An 18,408-nucleotide genomic window follows, 5' to 3' on the forward strand; every position below is an offset into this window, starting at 1 on the left:
ACTTACTCTTTTGGAGGGTTAAGGTCTTCTGGGCGAGCCTCAAAGAACCTGAAGACTTCATCGCACTGTGAAATGTGAGGAGGAAGCCGAACCAGCGCCTGCAAAGGAAAACAAGAGGGAGAAATGCTCAGAAAAATCAAGTTAAAAACATGTCCTCAAACATCTAAACTACCAAGCAAGAGGAGGCAAAACATTCTTGGCAGGAGGAAGGAAATAGAAAAGGAAAGCATCATGCCCAGCTACTTCACTGAGAAGAAAGGCAAGAGAATGTCTTGAATGTAAATGTCAAGTAGGGCGTGATGAATTTACATAAGTGATGGCACCTAGAGTTGGCCGATGTTATTTTTTGCCATGTGTACAAGAGCAGAACTTGTTCCACATCTGCAAAACCATTATACTCAAGAGATAAGTGCTCTGTGGCAGGGCTGTTCTGTGACAGGTTTGCATAGAACTGCACACAACGAGGCTGGGGCTTACAGGCTCTACGTCAATGCACACAAATTCAAGCAGTGAAAATCTGCAGACTCAACATCCACTAATACAAGGGATTAATGTTCCCTATAAAGCTTTCTGTCAACAGAAAAGGCAGAGTTTGCTTAAAAAAAAATCATCAAATAAAACACAATGATTTGCTCCGAACTTGAGAGGAAAGGAAATTGATTGTCTGAAAAAAATAATAAATAAATTAAGCATGAAGGCTACTTCTGCACAAAGAAGGTTTCACTGCAGCGCATCCTGACTAACAATGCCCATACGCTCTGCAAGGTACAGATATACAGCGTTTGTCACGCTCAGCAATACTGAGTGCAATCTGGGAGGGAACCACATTATGTAGAAGTGTGTTGGAAACAAGCGAGCCAAGCACACGAGGCAGAAACATGCTATGAATTTGTTGCTCAGGCTCTAGAGCCTGCCAGTGCCAAAAGAAGCCACATAGCTGCTCACAAAGAGACAGGAGAGCAGCTCTAGGTGTCATGATTCTGAGATCTACTCCAGAAGTGGCCAGCAGGAGAGGAGAAGAGGCTGGAGTTAACCTCCTCCTGTGCTGAGTTATGTTGAAAATAGGCCGTGGGTTAAATATAGACCGAGCTTCTTAGAGGTCCTGTAAACCTGTTTGACAAAATGAGATTGTCTGGCTCATCTGCTACTTGAAAGTAGGACAAACAATCTTGGAAGATGGATGAAAAACTACACCAGAGCTAAATGAAGGTACATTAGGGCAAACTGGTTATACTAACCCATGAGACATCTGATTTATCTTGGTCAGACACCCAAGAAGGCCCAGCCAAAGCACGAAGGCAGGACAGGGCAGTCTGTTAACCTCATGTCCGATTTTAACCAAGCTTAAGAAGTGAAGAAATCTGTTCCCAAGACCACTCCTGCTTAGAGACATCAAGGAAAATAGCTTAAAAAAAAACATAATCCTGCTCTGAAACTGTGGGTCTCCGGTATTAGGTGACCTGGTCCTGTTTTTAGGTGGTCTGAAATTGCAAGCCAAGTGCTTCCAGACCTCCAGCTCACCTTTCTTGGCTGAGGGACGTTATGAAAATGCAGGGAAAATTCATCTAGTATCAGCAAGCCGGTGAAGAATGAGACACTGGCCTTTGGTCATGTGCAATTGTGCTATTGAGCAGGAAAAAAAAATACCCTGTAACGAGGAAGCAGAATCAGCTGCAGAAGCTTGGCACTACCTGGAGGGTCCAAGTGCTGGGGCATGCTTACAGAGCACTGCTGGTTCCTGCACTAACGCATGATGAAATATAACAGATGGAAAACTAAAGTCCTTTATTTTGAATGAAGGGCGCCTTAGTTCGCACTGCTATCCACTCAGTCTTGCTGTCTTGCCTAAAAACATAACAAAGGTGTGAGCTCTCTGCCCTTATTCCCAGTGTGTATAAACACAGGCATCCTGCTGGCAAAGGAAGACTAACACTGGAAGTCAGTAGCTGCCCGGGAATAGTAACAATTATGGCATGTTGAAAGAGAAAGAGAAACGCCTCACCAGCAAAGACACAACAAGGACACAAACATTAAAGTGTGTTTTATTCAGCTGCACCCCAAGCAGGAGAGACTTATAGAGGAATAATGCCACTAACAAACGGTGTAAGGGGGCTGAGATTTAGCGATGGCTCTATTACTAACACCCTTCTCGGTTTGGGCAGGTTACTTAACCTCCTTCCATGAAATTCAGCGGGGATTTATCTTCTGTTACCCATTTACAATGCTGAGCAATAACACTTACCTAATCTGCTGAAAGGTTATGAGGCTCAGATATTTAATATCTACAGTGTGTTTTGAAATCTCTAAGGGCTTGATCTTGTGCAGTCAATGGGGCAACAGCAAGCACTGCAAATGATACGTATCATTACTAGGGAAACATAAATACCCAGGTTATACCTATCGCAGGGGGTCCTGCACATCAGACACCTTCTCAAATAGTTGTCACTTCCCTACATGTTGCAGGTGTTTGCCTGTCCCAAAAAACAAGCTGCAGATGTCAATACTGAATTGGAGCACAGTGGGTTAGTGGGTTTTCACTAACGTAGGAGCTTGGTAAGCTGCCGTGTAGATTTGGGTTTCTAAATCAACAGAAGCTTTAGGAAATCTGCCGCCCCCCCCCCCCCCCCCTTGAACTGGTGGTCCCCTGTTTGGAAATCTCCAGGAGCACTAAGGGGAGCACTGTGGTCCTGCTGGGCCAGAAGGGGGTAACTGGAAAGCCCCTCCATGACTCCTGGCTTTCCCAGGGAGGTAGCAGAGGTCAAAAATCAAACAGCTGAAGCCATTTCCAAACCCAGCCATCCTGCTCACCCACCCCAGCGACACAGTGGCCCTGGGGCAGGGCTGGCCCTCCCACTGCTGAATCACCTCCCAGAGTGCTGCAATTTTCAGCCCAGTGCACTGAGGTGAAATGAAAACCACCTGATAATAACTTGCCATTGCATGCTTTTGGGAGCTCTCAGGTGTAAAGTCTGCAGCCAATCAATTTTTATTTGTTTTTAAAGAGCAAAACCCTAAGAAAGAGTAAGAAATGCCGAGAAAGCGCAAATGAGAGTGTAAAACCAACTAGAGTTGGTCTGTTTTGGATAGTGGCAGGGAGGAGCAATGTTGTTTTGAGAAACAAACCTCTTCAGCAAACACACAACATCCACCTGTGATCAAGCCAAGCGCAATGCCATTTCAGAGAGTGAAAAAAAGTGCACTGAGGAGATGAGAAACACCACTGTTCCTCTGCAGGGGGAAAATACAAGTTTGGGCAGTTCCAGCAAATTCGCCTCAGGACAGAGCTGCAGCAGGCTGAATGCAAGACTGTGGGGTCACGGGAAGAAGGAAAAAGAGAAAGAGGAAAACAGATAGTGAAAAGAGGAAAAGGATAGGGATGTGATATTCTTCCTGGGACGTGGAAAACAGAGGTAAATGCACACAGCTACATACAGCAAGCATCCAGAAACAGCAAGGAATTTGCACAGGAAAGGTGAAAGATAAAAAGTGTTAGTGAGCAGAATTCATCCTTGCAGCGCTGCTATTATCAGTAACAGCAAGTTTCCTTGTTCGGCAGGCGAAGGCGGACGTGCACTGCCTAGACCTCACATACTCCTTAGGAGATAGGCTTTTATGTGTTATTTCAGCCTGTAATGATGTCTGTCTCTCTATATTACAGGTTTCAGACAGTCTCGCAGAGCAGTGGATGATTCAAAAAGCTATTAGAAAAGCTTCCACGTCAGGCAGGGCGTTAGCAATCAGCCCTCTGCATCGGGCACGACCAATTCACCCTGCTCAGCCGCTGGCAGGCTGCTGCATGCCACGCACACACGGCATGCAAAGCACAGCACAGCACCGGCTGCAGGCAGGGTTGGCTGCTTAAGGTTACGCGGATAGCAAACAGCTCGGAGGGAATACGTTACAGGTGGACAGCTTCACAAAATGCATGAGCACAGGTGAGAAAACACACAGTATGTAAATGTGCCTTGAATGCCGCATGTTGCATTTATGCATATACATTTATAAAAAAACCAGATGCACGGGCATGACTCTATAGAGATATACAGCGCACGTGTAGGTGTGTGTGTGTATGCATACAATGATATTCACCCCACTGAACTTTACGTATCTAAAACTGGGGACTGGTGTAACTGGTATAATCGTTAGTGGAAGACCAGCACCTTCAGGGGGTGATTTGTCTGCCCCATCGTAGACATCTAGCTTTGGGTGGGGTGATCTCTCCCCACACACAGCCTGCTGAGGGAGCTCAGACACGTAGCTTCCCTGATGTTCTGCGGGGTTAAGCCCAGCTCACAGATACACAGAGACAGCTGACTACTGAATGCTTATGACTCCCTGACTTTTCATATTAAGGATCCTGTTCTCAATTGCTTATCATTCTAATTAACGATAATTGTTTGTGGCAGATGCTTGGGAATGGCCACAAGTTCAGCAAGAGGGAAGATGCAATTACAATAGTTCACTTCTCAGAACAGAGAAATAAGTTCTTTCACCTTTCTGTATCTGTTTTGTTGAGAGCTTCAAGTAACCCCAAGCTTGAACCCCAAGAAATGAAATGTGGAGGTTGGATGGCAAACAGTGACAGTCAGAGACTAGTGCGTGCTGGTGGCTCAGACAAGAGAAGTGGGGAGATGCAAGAATAAATAAGGAGCTGAGGAAGAAAAGAGGGTGTAATTTTAGAAGTAACTGGGACATAGAAGAGCCTCTGACATAAAAGGGCTGTAAGGCACCAGAAAGCAAGGCACTATACCAGGTACCGAGAGGGGCACTGCGAATTATTAACTCTCATTACTGCAGCTGGTCTAAACACACCGGCATTCTGAAACGTAGATAAAAATGAGAAATGAAGTTCAAAAGTTTTTCACTTAAACCCCTTCATTCTTGAACAGGACTAACTACTATTCCATTTTAATTCTGCACTAGCTTAGTTGTACGATGGAGAGAGACAGAAACGTCTGTGCATCTGTCTTGACAAGTTCAAGGATTAAACCTTGAAAAAGAGGCTGGACCGAGAGACCAAGAGGGAGGTAATTATGTTTTTTCCTTTTTGAAGTGTGGTCTCTCAAAATGTGAGCTTTAATAAAAGAATGACCAATATTGCCTGGCACTGATGCAACTTGCTCATATAATTTTTATTTAGATGGTGTTCATATGGGTACTTAAACCTCCCTTTGGAAAAGCCCATAAGCTTCTACATAAATACACGTCCTGTCAGGACAGCATAAAAGCGTGTGACAAATTCAAATATTTATGACAATGGGACTTCGCATCTTGAAAGCTCCCCTGCACAAAGATGCTTCCCTCAGTTAGGACCAACAAACACGACAACGCAAGTCTGCAAATGCTGGCCTGAGTCTTCCTCGAGGGCTGAGGAAAGAGAACGTGGTGGTTTGGTGACCCACTGACCTGAGAGGTCTTTCTTGAACACAGGATGATGCAAACTGGACATGCACACACCAGAGGTGTGTGTGGGAGATGAAAAGCTTATTAAATAAAACGCCCCTAGCAAGGTGAGCCTATGAAGTTGCTCTTTCTTTCACATTGGCGACAACTTATTAAAAATCTAAGAAAACCAGGCCAAAGGAGCCCAGAAGACCTTAAATCTCACTAAACTAAATCCAAGCCTAGAGTTAAGAAGGAAATCATCCAGAGATATCAAGTCCAGTGGGCAGCACACGTTTACAAGCAAAATTCAGTTTGTTTGCTAACTTGCTCAGGTTACCACAAAGGACATCCAGACCCTGCACTTTCATGTTTATGGATGAGAAAAGCCCTGGAAATCTTCCCCTGTATGTCCCAGTCTGTTTTTCATTGCAACTTCAAAGCTTCTTGTGGCCTTAGCACAGACACTGGCCTAATTATCCCTGTGAAGCCATTTCTCTAAGCTGGTACACAGCCGTGAAGAACCAGACAGGCCCGAGGGGTCGGGAGGCTCATGCTGCAGGGAGCAGAGGTCTCAAGTCCTTGATGACCGACGCTTTCCGCAGAACTCCCCATTCTGCCCAGTCTCCCCTCAAACTCTTGGACAGCCTTTGCCTGCCTGTCACTGCTTCCATGCCCAGTGAAGGAACAAAACATCAAAACAGCCCAAGTCAGACCTGTTTCTCAGCCATGCAAATCACCGTGCTCTGTCAGAGACAGTCTGCAACAACAAAACAACAAATGGTCAAGCATTTGCACCGCTCATTTGGCAGGGCCCATCTGTGCTTCACTTCTGCAGGGCAGGCTGGATAGAGAGTCCTCATCTGGCAAAAAAATCACCACAAACTTTGCATCTGAATCTGCCTCCCTCCTCTGCTTCCTCACAGACTGCGGTGGACAAAGCTCTATTGTCTCCTTTATTCATTTTACTATCCCACGTCAGATTTTCTCCACCAACTTCACCTACATCATTCCAGCATCATTCTCCACATTTTTCAAAATTGAACATGTAGTCCGCCTACTCATTGTAGGACTAGCATAGGATGTAAGTTTTGCACCCTTATATGAGCAGGAATGAATCTCTCAGAATGATGTTCTTGCTCCACAGTTCTGTACAATTTTTCAAGAGTCAAAACATCTGCTGGAATGGGGAAAAAAGGCAGAAAACAGTTAATGCTGCCAAAGAGGTGGGCACGATCCTATTTGCAGGCCATGCACCAGCTTGGGGCTAGGAAGCCAGACATTTCGAGGAGAGAAAAACCCAGCAAGGAGGAAGGCAGCACTGGAAGTGCTGCAGTATCAGCGATCATGTCGGCAGCCGACTCCAAGACATATTCCTCAGAGGTGAGCGGCAGGGCACCGCTAGGCCAGCCGGGCCGGGGCTGTCTGGGCGCAGACAATGGGGTCCCAGATAAGCAGCTTCCAGCGCGGGCAGCCCGGGGCAGGGGCTCCCCCCCAAGTAAATCGCTGCTTTCTCCGCCACGCATCTGCTGGGTGAACCCTGACATTCGTCCTCGCCGCTCACGTCGCGGGCAGTTCCTGTCTGAGGGAGGGAGGCTGGGGGTGCAGCGGGACCGCGCATATTTTAAAGCGAGACTTTTGGCCGTCGGCAGGAAGACAGCATGGTAATTGTCACACAGAGAGCCTGATCTCATGAGATAAGACTTTAATCGCAGCTTCCTTGCCCGGGTGATGCAGATGGCAGGGGTTTCGCTGGGCCCTGTCACCACTGCCCCCCGCACGCCTCAGGCACTTCTGTGACCTCCTCCCAGTTGTGGATGAGCAAATGTCTGACTGGAGCAGTTCTCGGGAATGGTGGTTTTCCCCTCCACCTGCTCCTCTGGCTTTCTAAAAACGGAAAGAAAACCCCACGGGAAAGAAAAGAGGAAGTCTGGGGTTTAAATTACACGCTGACGTGCTCAATACCTCTGCAAAAGCTGGGTATTGGTCTTGTGTGGAAATGACTTTTAATCTACTGTCAGAGGATTAATTATCATCAAATCATAAAGTCTAAGCTAGAAAGGAAAGATTAGGTCACTTAACCCTCTTCTTCACACAGCTTGCTTTTCTGTCCTGCCATAAATTTCCAGACTTTCACTCATTATGAGAAACACCCCTGAAAGCCGCCAGCCCATCTCCAGTTCTGCACAAACCCAAATTTTCCCTCCTGCAGCCCAGACGGGCAGGGAAAAGAAGAAAATGCCATCTTTGTTGTGCCTCTCTGCCTGCTGAACTCTTGCATTCATGAAGACTGAGGTAGAAATAAAATCTGCATTTATGTGAAGAGCCCTAGCAGGGCAGACTACGCTTATGGCCTTTTCTGATTAAACGAGGCACCGACGCAGTGTATACATTACGCTCAGCTGAGGATTGGCACAACAGCCACCACAGCAGTGCTGGCTAAGGGAGCAAAGAGCAGCCTCTGTTTTCACCTGCCCCGTCAGTCTCAGTGGCGCTTGGGCTGGACCATCCTTGCTTACAGAAGACCCTCCTTGTGATGGGCTCAGCACAGATGAAGCTCTTAGTAGTATCCATTGAGGACGGTGCCGCACAGCTGGTGCCTGTGAGCCCCCCCAGCAGGGCTGCCAGCTGTCCCCCTGCTCTTACCCTGCAGTACTCGTCGATGGGCTTCAGCCTCTTCACAGCTACATCTCGGACGTGGCTCCTCCGGAACAGGATCTTCCCTGCAGAGAGAACAGAGGACAGGGGAGGTTTAGGAGCATCACTGACCACTGGGGATAGCGCAATAGCAGAGAGCAGACACTGGCCGTAGCCATCAGTGCCCTGGGCGTGCGGTTGGGAGATGGGGTCTCATCGCCAGCTCCAGCTTCAGCCATCTGCAGTGCTGGTGGCCAGGCTTTGCAAACCCCTTGCACCCTTTGAAGGAGAAATGTCAGCTCTGGAGTGGTTTGTACAGCAGCAGCTTCACGTGGCTGCAGCCCCAATCATACAAAACATCAAAGCACACTCGGTGTGAGCAGCAGATCCACTTCTGGTCATGGAAGCAAACTGCAGAGACACTGCAGGGGCAGGTCACAGAGGGCCAGGGGACAATAGCTGTTACGGCAAAGGGACTTTTTCTAATTTTATCCTGTAGACAAAGTAAAAAAAATATATAGGTTCTCATTCAGTACTGACATTACCGTGGAGCAGACCAACACTAAGCTGTGACTCACTTCCACTTTGGTGCCGCTTTGGCACGCTGGTGCTGGAGCTCCATCTATGCCCCGTCCCTGCCCACCCAGCCTCCTCCCACCGCAGATGCTCCTGCCCCTGCACACAGGGGAGCCACACAGCCAGCACACAAGGAAATATTAGGCTGTTGGTGACAGAGACCTTATAAATCTACAGAGGGAAACCAAATAATAGAAGAAAAATAAACAAACTTTTTTTTAATGTGAAAAAATAATAACCTGTGTCCTTAATGGATGACATTTCTGCAAGTCAGCTAAGACTAAATAAATAGCTGGGTTTTGTGTTAAACTGATTGTAACAAAGTTTATCAAAATAATCTAGGAGCTGAGTTTCCCCACACACAAGGATGTCATAGAGCTGGTATTTTTTTGGCTTGAAGGGATTTTATCTTCGTATCCTTTTTTGGTGGTTTTCTTCCCTTTTTCTTTTGCACTGTATTTCTTTTAATGTATTGAGACAAGAATAAATTATATGTTCTCCTTGTGGTGGAAGAAAACAGTATCTGCCAGCATTATTTAATCCATGAAATGTCTATGTAAAAAAAATGCTGACATATATACCACCTCCTGCTTCAAACTTATTCTGCCAACAGGCAAATGAAATACTAATCCAGAGATCATGGGATAAGAAAATGGACTAGGAGATGAAATCAGACCCAAAATCCGAATATGTGGCTTTGATTTTGTCATGATTACAGTAGTTGAGAGGTTAATGAAACCATAGCCTGTAACAGCCCAGTAGCAGAGGCTCTAAACCCTCCCAGACTCTGGCCTTTTTGGTTGCCTTTTCTCTTCACAACAGGTAACCTGTAAAGCACTAAAGGCTTTTGTTTCAGACAGGAGAAAGTAGTTTATCACAGTCCCTGAAATTTCAGGAGCAAAACTGGTCAAGTGGTTTGTTCTGTGAAGTAAGGTCATCATTTCAAAGGTGCCATAAATTTCTCTCTCTGGTTCCACATGGTTATCTCACTACAAAGCTGGTGCTGAGCCATGCCTGCAGGATGTGATGCATGGTGGTAACAGAGCACAGAGGATGTGGGAAATCTGCAATCGGTGTCCAAGACATTTGTCCGTGCTTGAGTGATTTAACCACGGCTGTGACATGTCCATCACCCTGCACTGCCTGTCCACGGACACATCAAAACCTTGCTGCTTTCTTGCTTCTAGCTCCAGTAAATGGGGGGAATTATCTGTACTTCCAAAACATTTCTTACTGTTTCTCCAGGATCACACTGTATTTGTAATGCATAACTGCAGTAAGCCTCTTTTTTCATTTTTTTTTTCTGGGAGGGAGCATGGGCTATCTGTAGAGAACAGACTGCTTCCCTTCTCGGTGCTCCACAAATGCTGCTGTGGGAAATCCTTGCATTTCTTTGCAACTTTTATAAATACACTGCAAAGAAAAAGGGACATTTTGGAAATGTTCTCACTGTCTGGCTTTCCTGTTTTCAGTTCAAGCCACGAGTCAAAAGTAGAACCGGTGACCATATAAAAACATAAAGGAACCAAAGACTTAAACACATTAAAGATCCCCTGCAAATGCAATTCAGCTTTCCTAAAAAGACAGTTTACAGGGAGGCCCAGTCTTCAAAGTAACATAATAAATGAAAGAGTCAGACATAAGAAACAAGATAAATATAATAAAGAACGTTATATTAAACACAGAGTACAAAAAAGACCCCAGGATATGATGAGTTCTCCTTCAGTCCTTAAATGGAGATGGAAAATATCAGGATGACTGTGGTGTTCGTACGGAGCAAAGCCCAGGAGGTGCTTCCATTTTTATCCCTTCGCCAAAAAAAAGGAGACTTTCACTCTGCTATTGGAAGCTAGAAAAGGGTAGATGAGTGCTGTGGGGTAGATCTGCCCAGTCCATGGTATTAAGAACTGAGATCTGGAGAAGGCCAAATAGTTCAGATCTGTGTTGCCACACAAGGCAAGAAGAAAAACGAGGACAGTCAGCAGCACCAGTGAGGAGGGACCCTGACCATGCACATCCAAGGTAATTAGGATCATCCTGTTAACAATATAAAGAGAAAAACGGGAGGCAGACAGCAGAGCGGGGCACATGAAAGCCCTGAGCAAGGAAACCTCAAGGGGCAGGGGAAGGGTTCACCTCACGCAGCGCCGAGGTGAAGCGGGAAGTCCTGGGGCGGCTGGTAAATGGAGGCCGGCCCGGGCAACTTCCTCGTGAGGGTGGAGTGCTGGTTTACACACTGCTTGGCTTTTCCTCTGGGCAGTTTCCACATCTCTAAGGAAGGGACCTGATTCTGTGCGAGTACACACAGCGCTGCTTCCTTTCTCAGTGACAAAGTGAATTTTACTGCAGCTCTTTTCAACCTCCTCAGGCACCACGCCCCCGTTTTACAGAAGGCCGGGCAGCTTGTTCACCAGGCTGTGGCCCGGTGAGGAAGCGAATGGGAAGTCTCAGTCTCAGATGGGAAGCTACAGGCCGTGTGGGATGGCACGGCCTCATGCATCTATTTCACTTACTGAGGTGCCGGGCTTGGACCAGGCCAAAAGAGGTCGGTACATACATTGGGAAGGACTCCAAGGAGAGCAGCACTGGGAAAGAGAGACACGGGGAAGAAACAGGGCTCCAGTCCTGCTGCTAAGGCAGGACGACAATATTTATTTTTATCCTTTTTTCTTTAAAGAAAATATTATTCCTAGGAAATTAATGTGGATAAGAGGCAAAGTATCAGGTTTAGCGTTGCAGGGGACATCTTAAGTCATCCCTTCATCTCTCTGTGTGTATATAGATGTAGCCTTTAATTCCATGGCCACACACCTCTTCTCCCACAGGACCCCAGTTTCATCCTGTGTACAAAGTGGAAAGGATAAAGCTGTCCAGGAGACCATCTATCTGGCAGCTGCTAATTCTGCAAGCTTAAAGGTATCCTCTGAATATCACTTTATTTCTGCAGGACAGCACCAGGCAGGCCTAGACAGAGAAGCACCAGAGGTCTCCATAGGGATGCCTAGCAGGGGAGTCCAGGTTTTCCTCTCCAAGGAAGGGGGACAAATGCCATGCGTCTCCTACAGTCACAGCAGAGGCCCGCTGTCATAGCAGCCACTGCTCAAGACTGGTGGTTCGTAAGCTCTGAGACAGCCATGGAAACAAATCTCCTAATTACACCTTTCACTGCAAAGGAAAGGTGCTGGCCTTGAGACCTTCTGTAGATGTCCTTCGTGATCTTCCCAGCACTGCATCAGTGGCTCAGCCCCCAGCTGCCAGCATCGCTGCTTTTTGCAGCCAGGCAGGTGGGGGGACGCTTCAGCAGGGGCAGCAGAGAGGCAGGGAAGTTGATGTTCAGCTCCTTTCCAAATCTACCAGGGAACGAATCCACCTCTTACTCTCTGATTGCTGAGCTTGATTCTCCTCTCAAGTGACGGGTTGACCAAAGGTTGTTCTGTGCAAGGACAGCCTCTGTTGGAGGTTAGGAAAAACCCAAACACACTGCAAAAGGGACAATGAACAAATGCATATTCACATTTAATCTTCTACCTCAAGTACAGACAATCCACTTCAGAGGGCTCTACGTGAAGCAAACCATATGATAAAGATCCAATGGACAGCCTGAATACTAATGGGTATGCTAAAAATACTGTAATGTCTCATCTGATGCATGTTTAAAAAGACATGTGCTGCCTCCAACTATAGAAGCTACAGCTGTGGGAGCTCCATCAGTCAGTCAGCTGTCTCCTAAAAGCAGGAAAGAGCTCTTGCTTTTGTGCCTTTATGTTGTTACTGCTATTGTGCTCTTAATTCTCTCCTCATTTTACCCGAGAACCTGAGTGATACCAGGCCCGTATGAGTACTGCCAAGCAATGTGTTCAACTTAAGATCAAATTCTCAAAGACAGTCTGCTTACAAGATGAGGTCAGACTCTTTTTGCAGTTACTCTGGGGTTGCACCAAAGAGAGAGAAAAGAATTTAGTCCTAGTGCAGTTATAGCTTCTCCTTTTGGGCTAAGCAGCTTCCTCCACTGTGACTAACACCATTTCATGGCTAAAGTATTTTTACGAAGGCTTTTACTCCTTACACATAGCTGTTCTTACTATTTCTACTCACCGAAGAAGCATAAATGTGCAATCAGATATGATTCCTCAACCCATTTACACTGTGAAATCCATCCCAGAGTCCTGCAAGAAAGCTCTCAGGTACCTGTCATGCAATTTAATTCCCAAATGGAGCACGTAAATATGCACTGCCACCTTGCAGTGTAAAATACATAACCCGACAGTACAAGACTATGGGATAGAAGAACAATCTGATATTTTTCATGGACGTAGGTGTGATTATCATCCAGATGGCAATCTGACAATGGCCAAAAAAGAGGTGTGTTCCTTACAAAATAATTTCACATGGGGATCCCAGTTTCCATGGATTGTTTCATCCATGATTTCCTGGAGTCATGGAACCAGTGCCGAACATTGATGGCATTTACTCCTGACAAAGAAAGGGGAGGGAAATGATTCATACTGTTTCCACCGGTGGGAGGGGGAAGGACTTTCTTAATAAGCAGAAACTCGTGACAGAGTCAGAACTGTTGCCTGAACTTGGCTGCCAAAGAGCCTCAGTTGATAACAGCCTTTGCTAATCAGCAGGAATTACTATGGAAGGTGACAAGAGGTGATGGAGACAGATGGAGCAACCAGGAAAGCCAACATAAGCAATAATAATATAGCTCTGAGATACGGGGGGGACAGAGGGTTTCCTTCTGTACTTGGATCCTGTTTTTAATGTGCAAAAGCTGCAACGTATAAGAAAATGACTGAGAAGCAATATAGGATGGAAAATAGCATGGCTTGATTATAAAAGAGTATCACCAGGAAGAGAAATTTTCTTCCATTAGAACTGATACAGCAGAATATGCTCCTACATGAATAATAGGAGAAACTAAAGACAGGCAAGCGATGAGGTTGGACTGCCCACCAGCAAAGAGTTCCTACCTCTGAACCTGGCTGCTTTCAGCTGTCTGTACTTATCCCCTAGGATAACAGCACCAGCTCTGGAGCAACTTAGCTACTACAGCCTATGAGAGCTCAAGCACCAGGCACAGCTGGAAGAAGGAAAAAAGCTGTGAGCACTGATGCTGAAATTCAGGAGTGACAGATGGGGGCCACAGGGTGCAAATCTCAAGCTAACAGCTCTGTTACTGTTTGTACAGCGTTCTGCATAAGCCAAGAGCTACTTCATGTTGCTCTGTGTCCTGCTGCTATCACCCAAACAACCCGCTGCTCCTGTAATCTCTTCAGCTGCCCCAGCTGCACATCTCCCACCTCTCTAAAGCAAGGCAGAAACCATGATGCAGGCAAATTGTCCATCATTTGGTCTGGTATGGGCAGGCAAAAGTGCTGTGAAGTTGTCCTTTCATTTTTCATACTGTGGGATGGCTTCCTGTACATTATTGGTCTGCACACACCAGCAAACCCACAAAGACCCACCGCATGCTTAAAGCAACTGCACTGCCAGAGTACAACCAAGCAAAGCATCTGCCTCACACAAGAGGATCTCAACTTGAGCACTAGTCCCCAGATTCCTTAAAACTGAACTTTCCAGTCTGGGAATGGTTGCAAAGTGCTGGGCTGTTCATTCAGGGAGTGAAGTCTTCAGTTTCTGCAGTGCAATTGGTGCCTCCTCGAACTGCACAGCTCAGCCTCTCCAACGTGGAAAGTGAACTCTTCTGTAATTACCGGCCGTCAGCGTTACAATGCAAAGAGCATGCATGTACAATGCAACGAGAATGCAAAGAGCTAAGTGCTTTTAATTGCAGAAAGCAGTCAGTTTGTCAGAAGGGAGAAGGAGAATGGTGTTTACACCTGCAGCCAGCAAACCCCAGCAACTCCTTCACCCGGAGGAACCAACCTGATGATAATTCAGAGTCCCACAAAGACAAGGAGCCAAAAGAGGGTCACATTTTCAAAACATCTGAGAAACACTGCCTTAGGAAACAGCAGGGTTTCCTCACACAGAGAATGCGGGAGTATCCCCCTCTTTGCATACAGGCTTTGCTACACCACAAAAAAGAGGCACAGAAAAACAGGAAAGCTTATGCAGATCCAGAGCATCTCCCTTGCCTATATGCATACTTCTTCCCTAAGATAAGAATCTGAACATTTACACATCCACTGCACCCTGAGTTTCTTTGAACATCCTCTAGAAAGATCTGTTTACAAATCTTCAGGACCAAATCGTCTTAACGTATGGAAGCATCAGGGCTTAAGTAACAAACTTTCAAGACCTTATACCAAACTGATGAGAAATATACCAACCACTACATCTTATCACTTGTGCTGAAACACTTGATTTATCTTCTGTATCAGCATCCTGCTTTCACCCAGGTAGTTAGTGGTTCTTAACCTTGATCTCCAACTCATCAGTGGTCCACAGACAGTCTGCATGGCTATTTTCAAGAGTTACTTTTCTCCCTGGACAGTGTGGGAATGATGTGTATCACTGTTCGTAGGTCCAACAGGTTTGGGAACCAGCAGCCCCTGTTTGTATCGCATTTGCTGGTCAACATGCCCATACCATCTGAGCTACTCCAGCTCCTGTCCTACAGAGTGGAAAAAGGCAAGAGTCTCTCACATGATTCTGTACGTGTTTTTCACCAAAATGCTCTTCCTGAATGGCTAGACCACGTCCCTGTTGCTGCATTAACTAAACTCTTCCTCTGCTCTTTCAAAAAACACTCTCAGCACCATCTGGCTCACTGGGCTCTACTGAAGCCTACAGGAGTCTTTCTGCTGACACTGGTGGGATGGACAATCAGAAGAGGACCATGTGGTCCCAGCTCAGTCTTTTAAATCACAGGCCTTAATGAGTTCAGCCTATTACAATATTCCCACTATCTTATAAGCTCTTATAAGACTTGTCACTAATGCAAACGCTGGCGTGACACTAAGCCTGAGCCACAACCTCACAGACACTGGGCCAGCGCCAGCCTCACTGACGGGGATCTTCTGAGCTACATCCACCTCTCACATTCTCGTGCAAGGTCAAAGACCTTGTAGCGAGGTCGTTGGAGGGAGGTGGATTTGCACCGCACCCTTGCCAAACTACACTGGAAAAGCACAGTAAGGTCCTAGCCACATCCTTTGGCGTGACTGGCAGTAACGCCGCCTGGGAGACTCCACCCTTGTGCTGGTTGAGAACCGGAGCTGTGAATAAAATAATATTTGCACTCACACCATGTAGATCAAAGTCTTTCATTATTATTATTAGGAGGTAGGTCTTGCAATAACTCGGTGCTACGGCATATATGGCACAGGAATGTGGCAGGTAGAAATTGAGGGGTAGGGAAATGAAGGTGACTTCACAAGATCACAAAATGAGCACACGCTAATGACAGCAATAAAGTCAGTCCATAGATCCCTCTGCTTTAGAGGGATGTAGAATGAAACCATAAGATGTAGAGTAAAAATACATCCAAGTTAACATTCAGGGACAGAAAATCCTTTTTAAACATTTATTCTAATCAAAAACAAATCCTCAATCTCTGCCATAAAAGAGGCAAAATTCTCTCCTATGGTAGACCTCAATTAAGTCAGCTGCCAGGTACACATGTACCACATTACAGGAGGTGAAATTCAGCACTCAGGTTGGCAGGGACACTGCTCCTTGGAGCAGTTGTGGTATTTGGAAGGCACCAATTAATATAGAAATTAAACAAACAAACAACTCGGCGGCAAACATAACTAGGTGTCTGTGCTTGTCAGAGACTGGAAATCAACAGCCAGGGTTTCAGAGAGCAGTATTCAGAAACAAAATCCCCTGTGCTTTGCAACACAGAGCACTGTTCCTTCTTTCCAAAGAGAAGTGCTCTCCCAGAACCCCCCAAGCTAAACCTCGGACTAGTTTTATGCTGAATTTTCAGCAGGCTAAGACATGGAGGCAAGCCATCAAACAACAACCAGACCAAAGGCAGATTCTGAGACGGGAAGCTCATCTGCAGCCCACGACACCATCTCAAACCGAGGGCATCATTCTCTGGTTCCAGACACACCTTTTTAATATGCCTTACAAAACAGCTTCTGGGTCAGGCCCATGGCCAGTCCACCCAGCAGCACCTCCTCTTTAACTCTTGACCATGAAGCCACCCACATCACCTCCCTGGGTGCTAGACGCACAGCTGGCCAACTGCTCAGGGCCTGCGCAAGCCCCATGTTAGGCAGTGGCCATGGTGACCCACATGGACGTGTGTGGCCTGCACCGACAGGAGCCAGCCTGCGCTCACTCGGCCTCCCAGGGACAGCAAAGCTCCCCCCTGTTGCTCCGTATCGGCTGCCTGCCTGAGAGCACTCGCACAGCTACCGTGGCTCAGCTGCCGCACAGGAATAGGGAAATAATTTTGTAATTATTTGTCAGATAAGCAGCCTCCTTCACAGCCAGCTCTCCCACGCACGAGCACTTCAGGCATTTCCAGCTCAGGCCATCTAACCCAAAATATGTTCACGTGCAACTCGGCACCAGCAGTGCCTACTATGGCCATACGAGAGCTGAGATTCATCTCCCTGAAAAACCAGGCCATTCTTCTGGGCTCCGCCACATGTCGGTAAATTCACTGCTTATGGGTGCGAGAGCACTGGTGGGAGACAGAGCTGCTGCCCCAGAGCTTCTCCTGGGTTCAGCGAGGAGCCTACGTCCAAACACAGGAGAAAGCAGCCCTGTCAGCTATCGGCAGCTTTTCCCATCGAAAGCCGCAGAATCAAAAGCCTCTTTCAGGGATTAACGTTCTCACCAATTACTCGCCCCTTGAAAGGAAAAGTGCCGTCAGCCAAGGTGACAGCAGGACCCTAGGCCTATGCACACTCTCGTTTCCCTTTCATGGTTACTCTGTCCTTTTTACTGCCCAGGAAGAAGAAAAAAAGGCAGACTGGAAACTAATGTTTTGTTATTTTTTTATTTTTAATAAGGATCACTGGGCCAGAAGCATAAAAACATAAAAATAACCCCAACTTTATTGCTAAATTAAAGAAAAAACAGTAAAATGAATAGGCACAGAAATCTGAATTAGGAATGTGAGCTGATAATTACCCTTTCGGGCCCTGATTAATTGCATTTGAAGCCACGGAGACATGGAGCAGCCAAACGGGACTGACTGCTAACAAAATACACACCACCAAACAAACTGGTCTTTCTCCCTCTGTGCCACCGCACTGGAATGGCAGCTCCCCAAATGCTGTTTGCCTTTGTGTCCTGGTGTGCAGCGCTATGCAGGTCTGGCCAGAGATATAAAGTCCCACTATTGGGTACCTCAGGTAACCCCTCTGGGGTGGTCCAGCCTGCAGACTTGTGGTCTCCAAGTACAAGGCTGAGAATGCACAGATGCCATCTCCTCCATTTCTAGATGGGAATAACCATCCATGTGTCTAGCTGCTGCAGTTCAAGAAAGCAGTTTCACTCGTTGTTATAGCACAATGACAAGTGACAGAAGATTTAGTCCACTTTGTTGCAGTGATGTCAGTGTCACATTTGGTTGGGGTGAAGGTCTAGCTGCAGTACAGCTCCCTGTCTACAAGAGTGGCCAGTAAAAGATGAAGAAATTCAAGGAACAAGACACGTGTAATGGGATCCGTCTCTTGATATATACTCCCCATTACTGCACATCAGTTGTTAGACTTTATCTGAATTAGAAAATATTTTTTAGAAAATATCCCACAAAAATCGTTCTAGTACTTTTCTAAGCCCACGGATATTGTGGTCCCTACGGAGACGTCTGGAAATGAATTTCCTAATTTAATCACATGGCATGTGATTACATACTCCTTTTCATTCACTTTAAGC

The 18,408-nt window shown here is 46.4% G+C and overlaps 1 protein-coding gene across 3 annotated transcripts in view; it reads right to left on the reverse strand.

Annotated features, from left to right (window-relative positions):
- SH3PXD2A (SH3 and PX domains 2A) overlaps positions 1–18,408 on the reverse strand; it is a 251,243-nt gene that overhangs the window by 144,515 nt on the left and 88,320 nt on the right. For all 3 annotated transcript variants that reach the window (XM_083845064.1, XM_083845062.1, XM_083845063.1), the window contains exons 4-5: positions 8,029–8,105; positions 7–98 (exon numbers count right to left, since the gene is read on the reverse strand). In XM_083845064.1, the coding sequence (XP_083701190.1) occupies positions 7–98; positions 8,029–8,105 (169 nt within the window). The remainder of the gene's footprint in view (positions 1–6; positions 99–8,028; positions 8,106–18,408) is intronic.

Source organism: Anser anser, assembly GCF_964211835.1.
Source record: "Anser anser genome assembly, chromosome: 7".
In the NCBI taxonomy this organism is placed as follows: Eukaryota; Metazoa; Chordata; class Aves; order Anseriformes; family Anatidae; genus Anser; species Anser anser.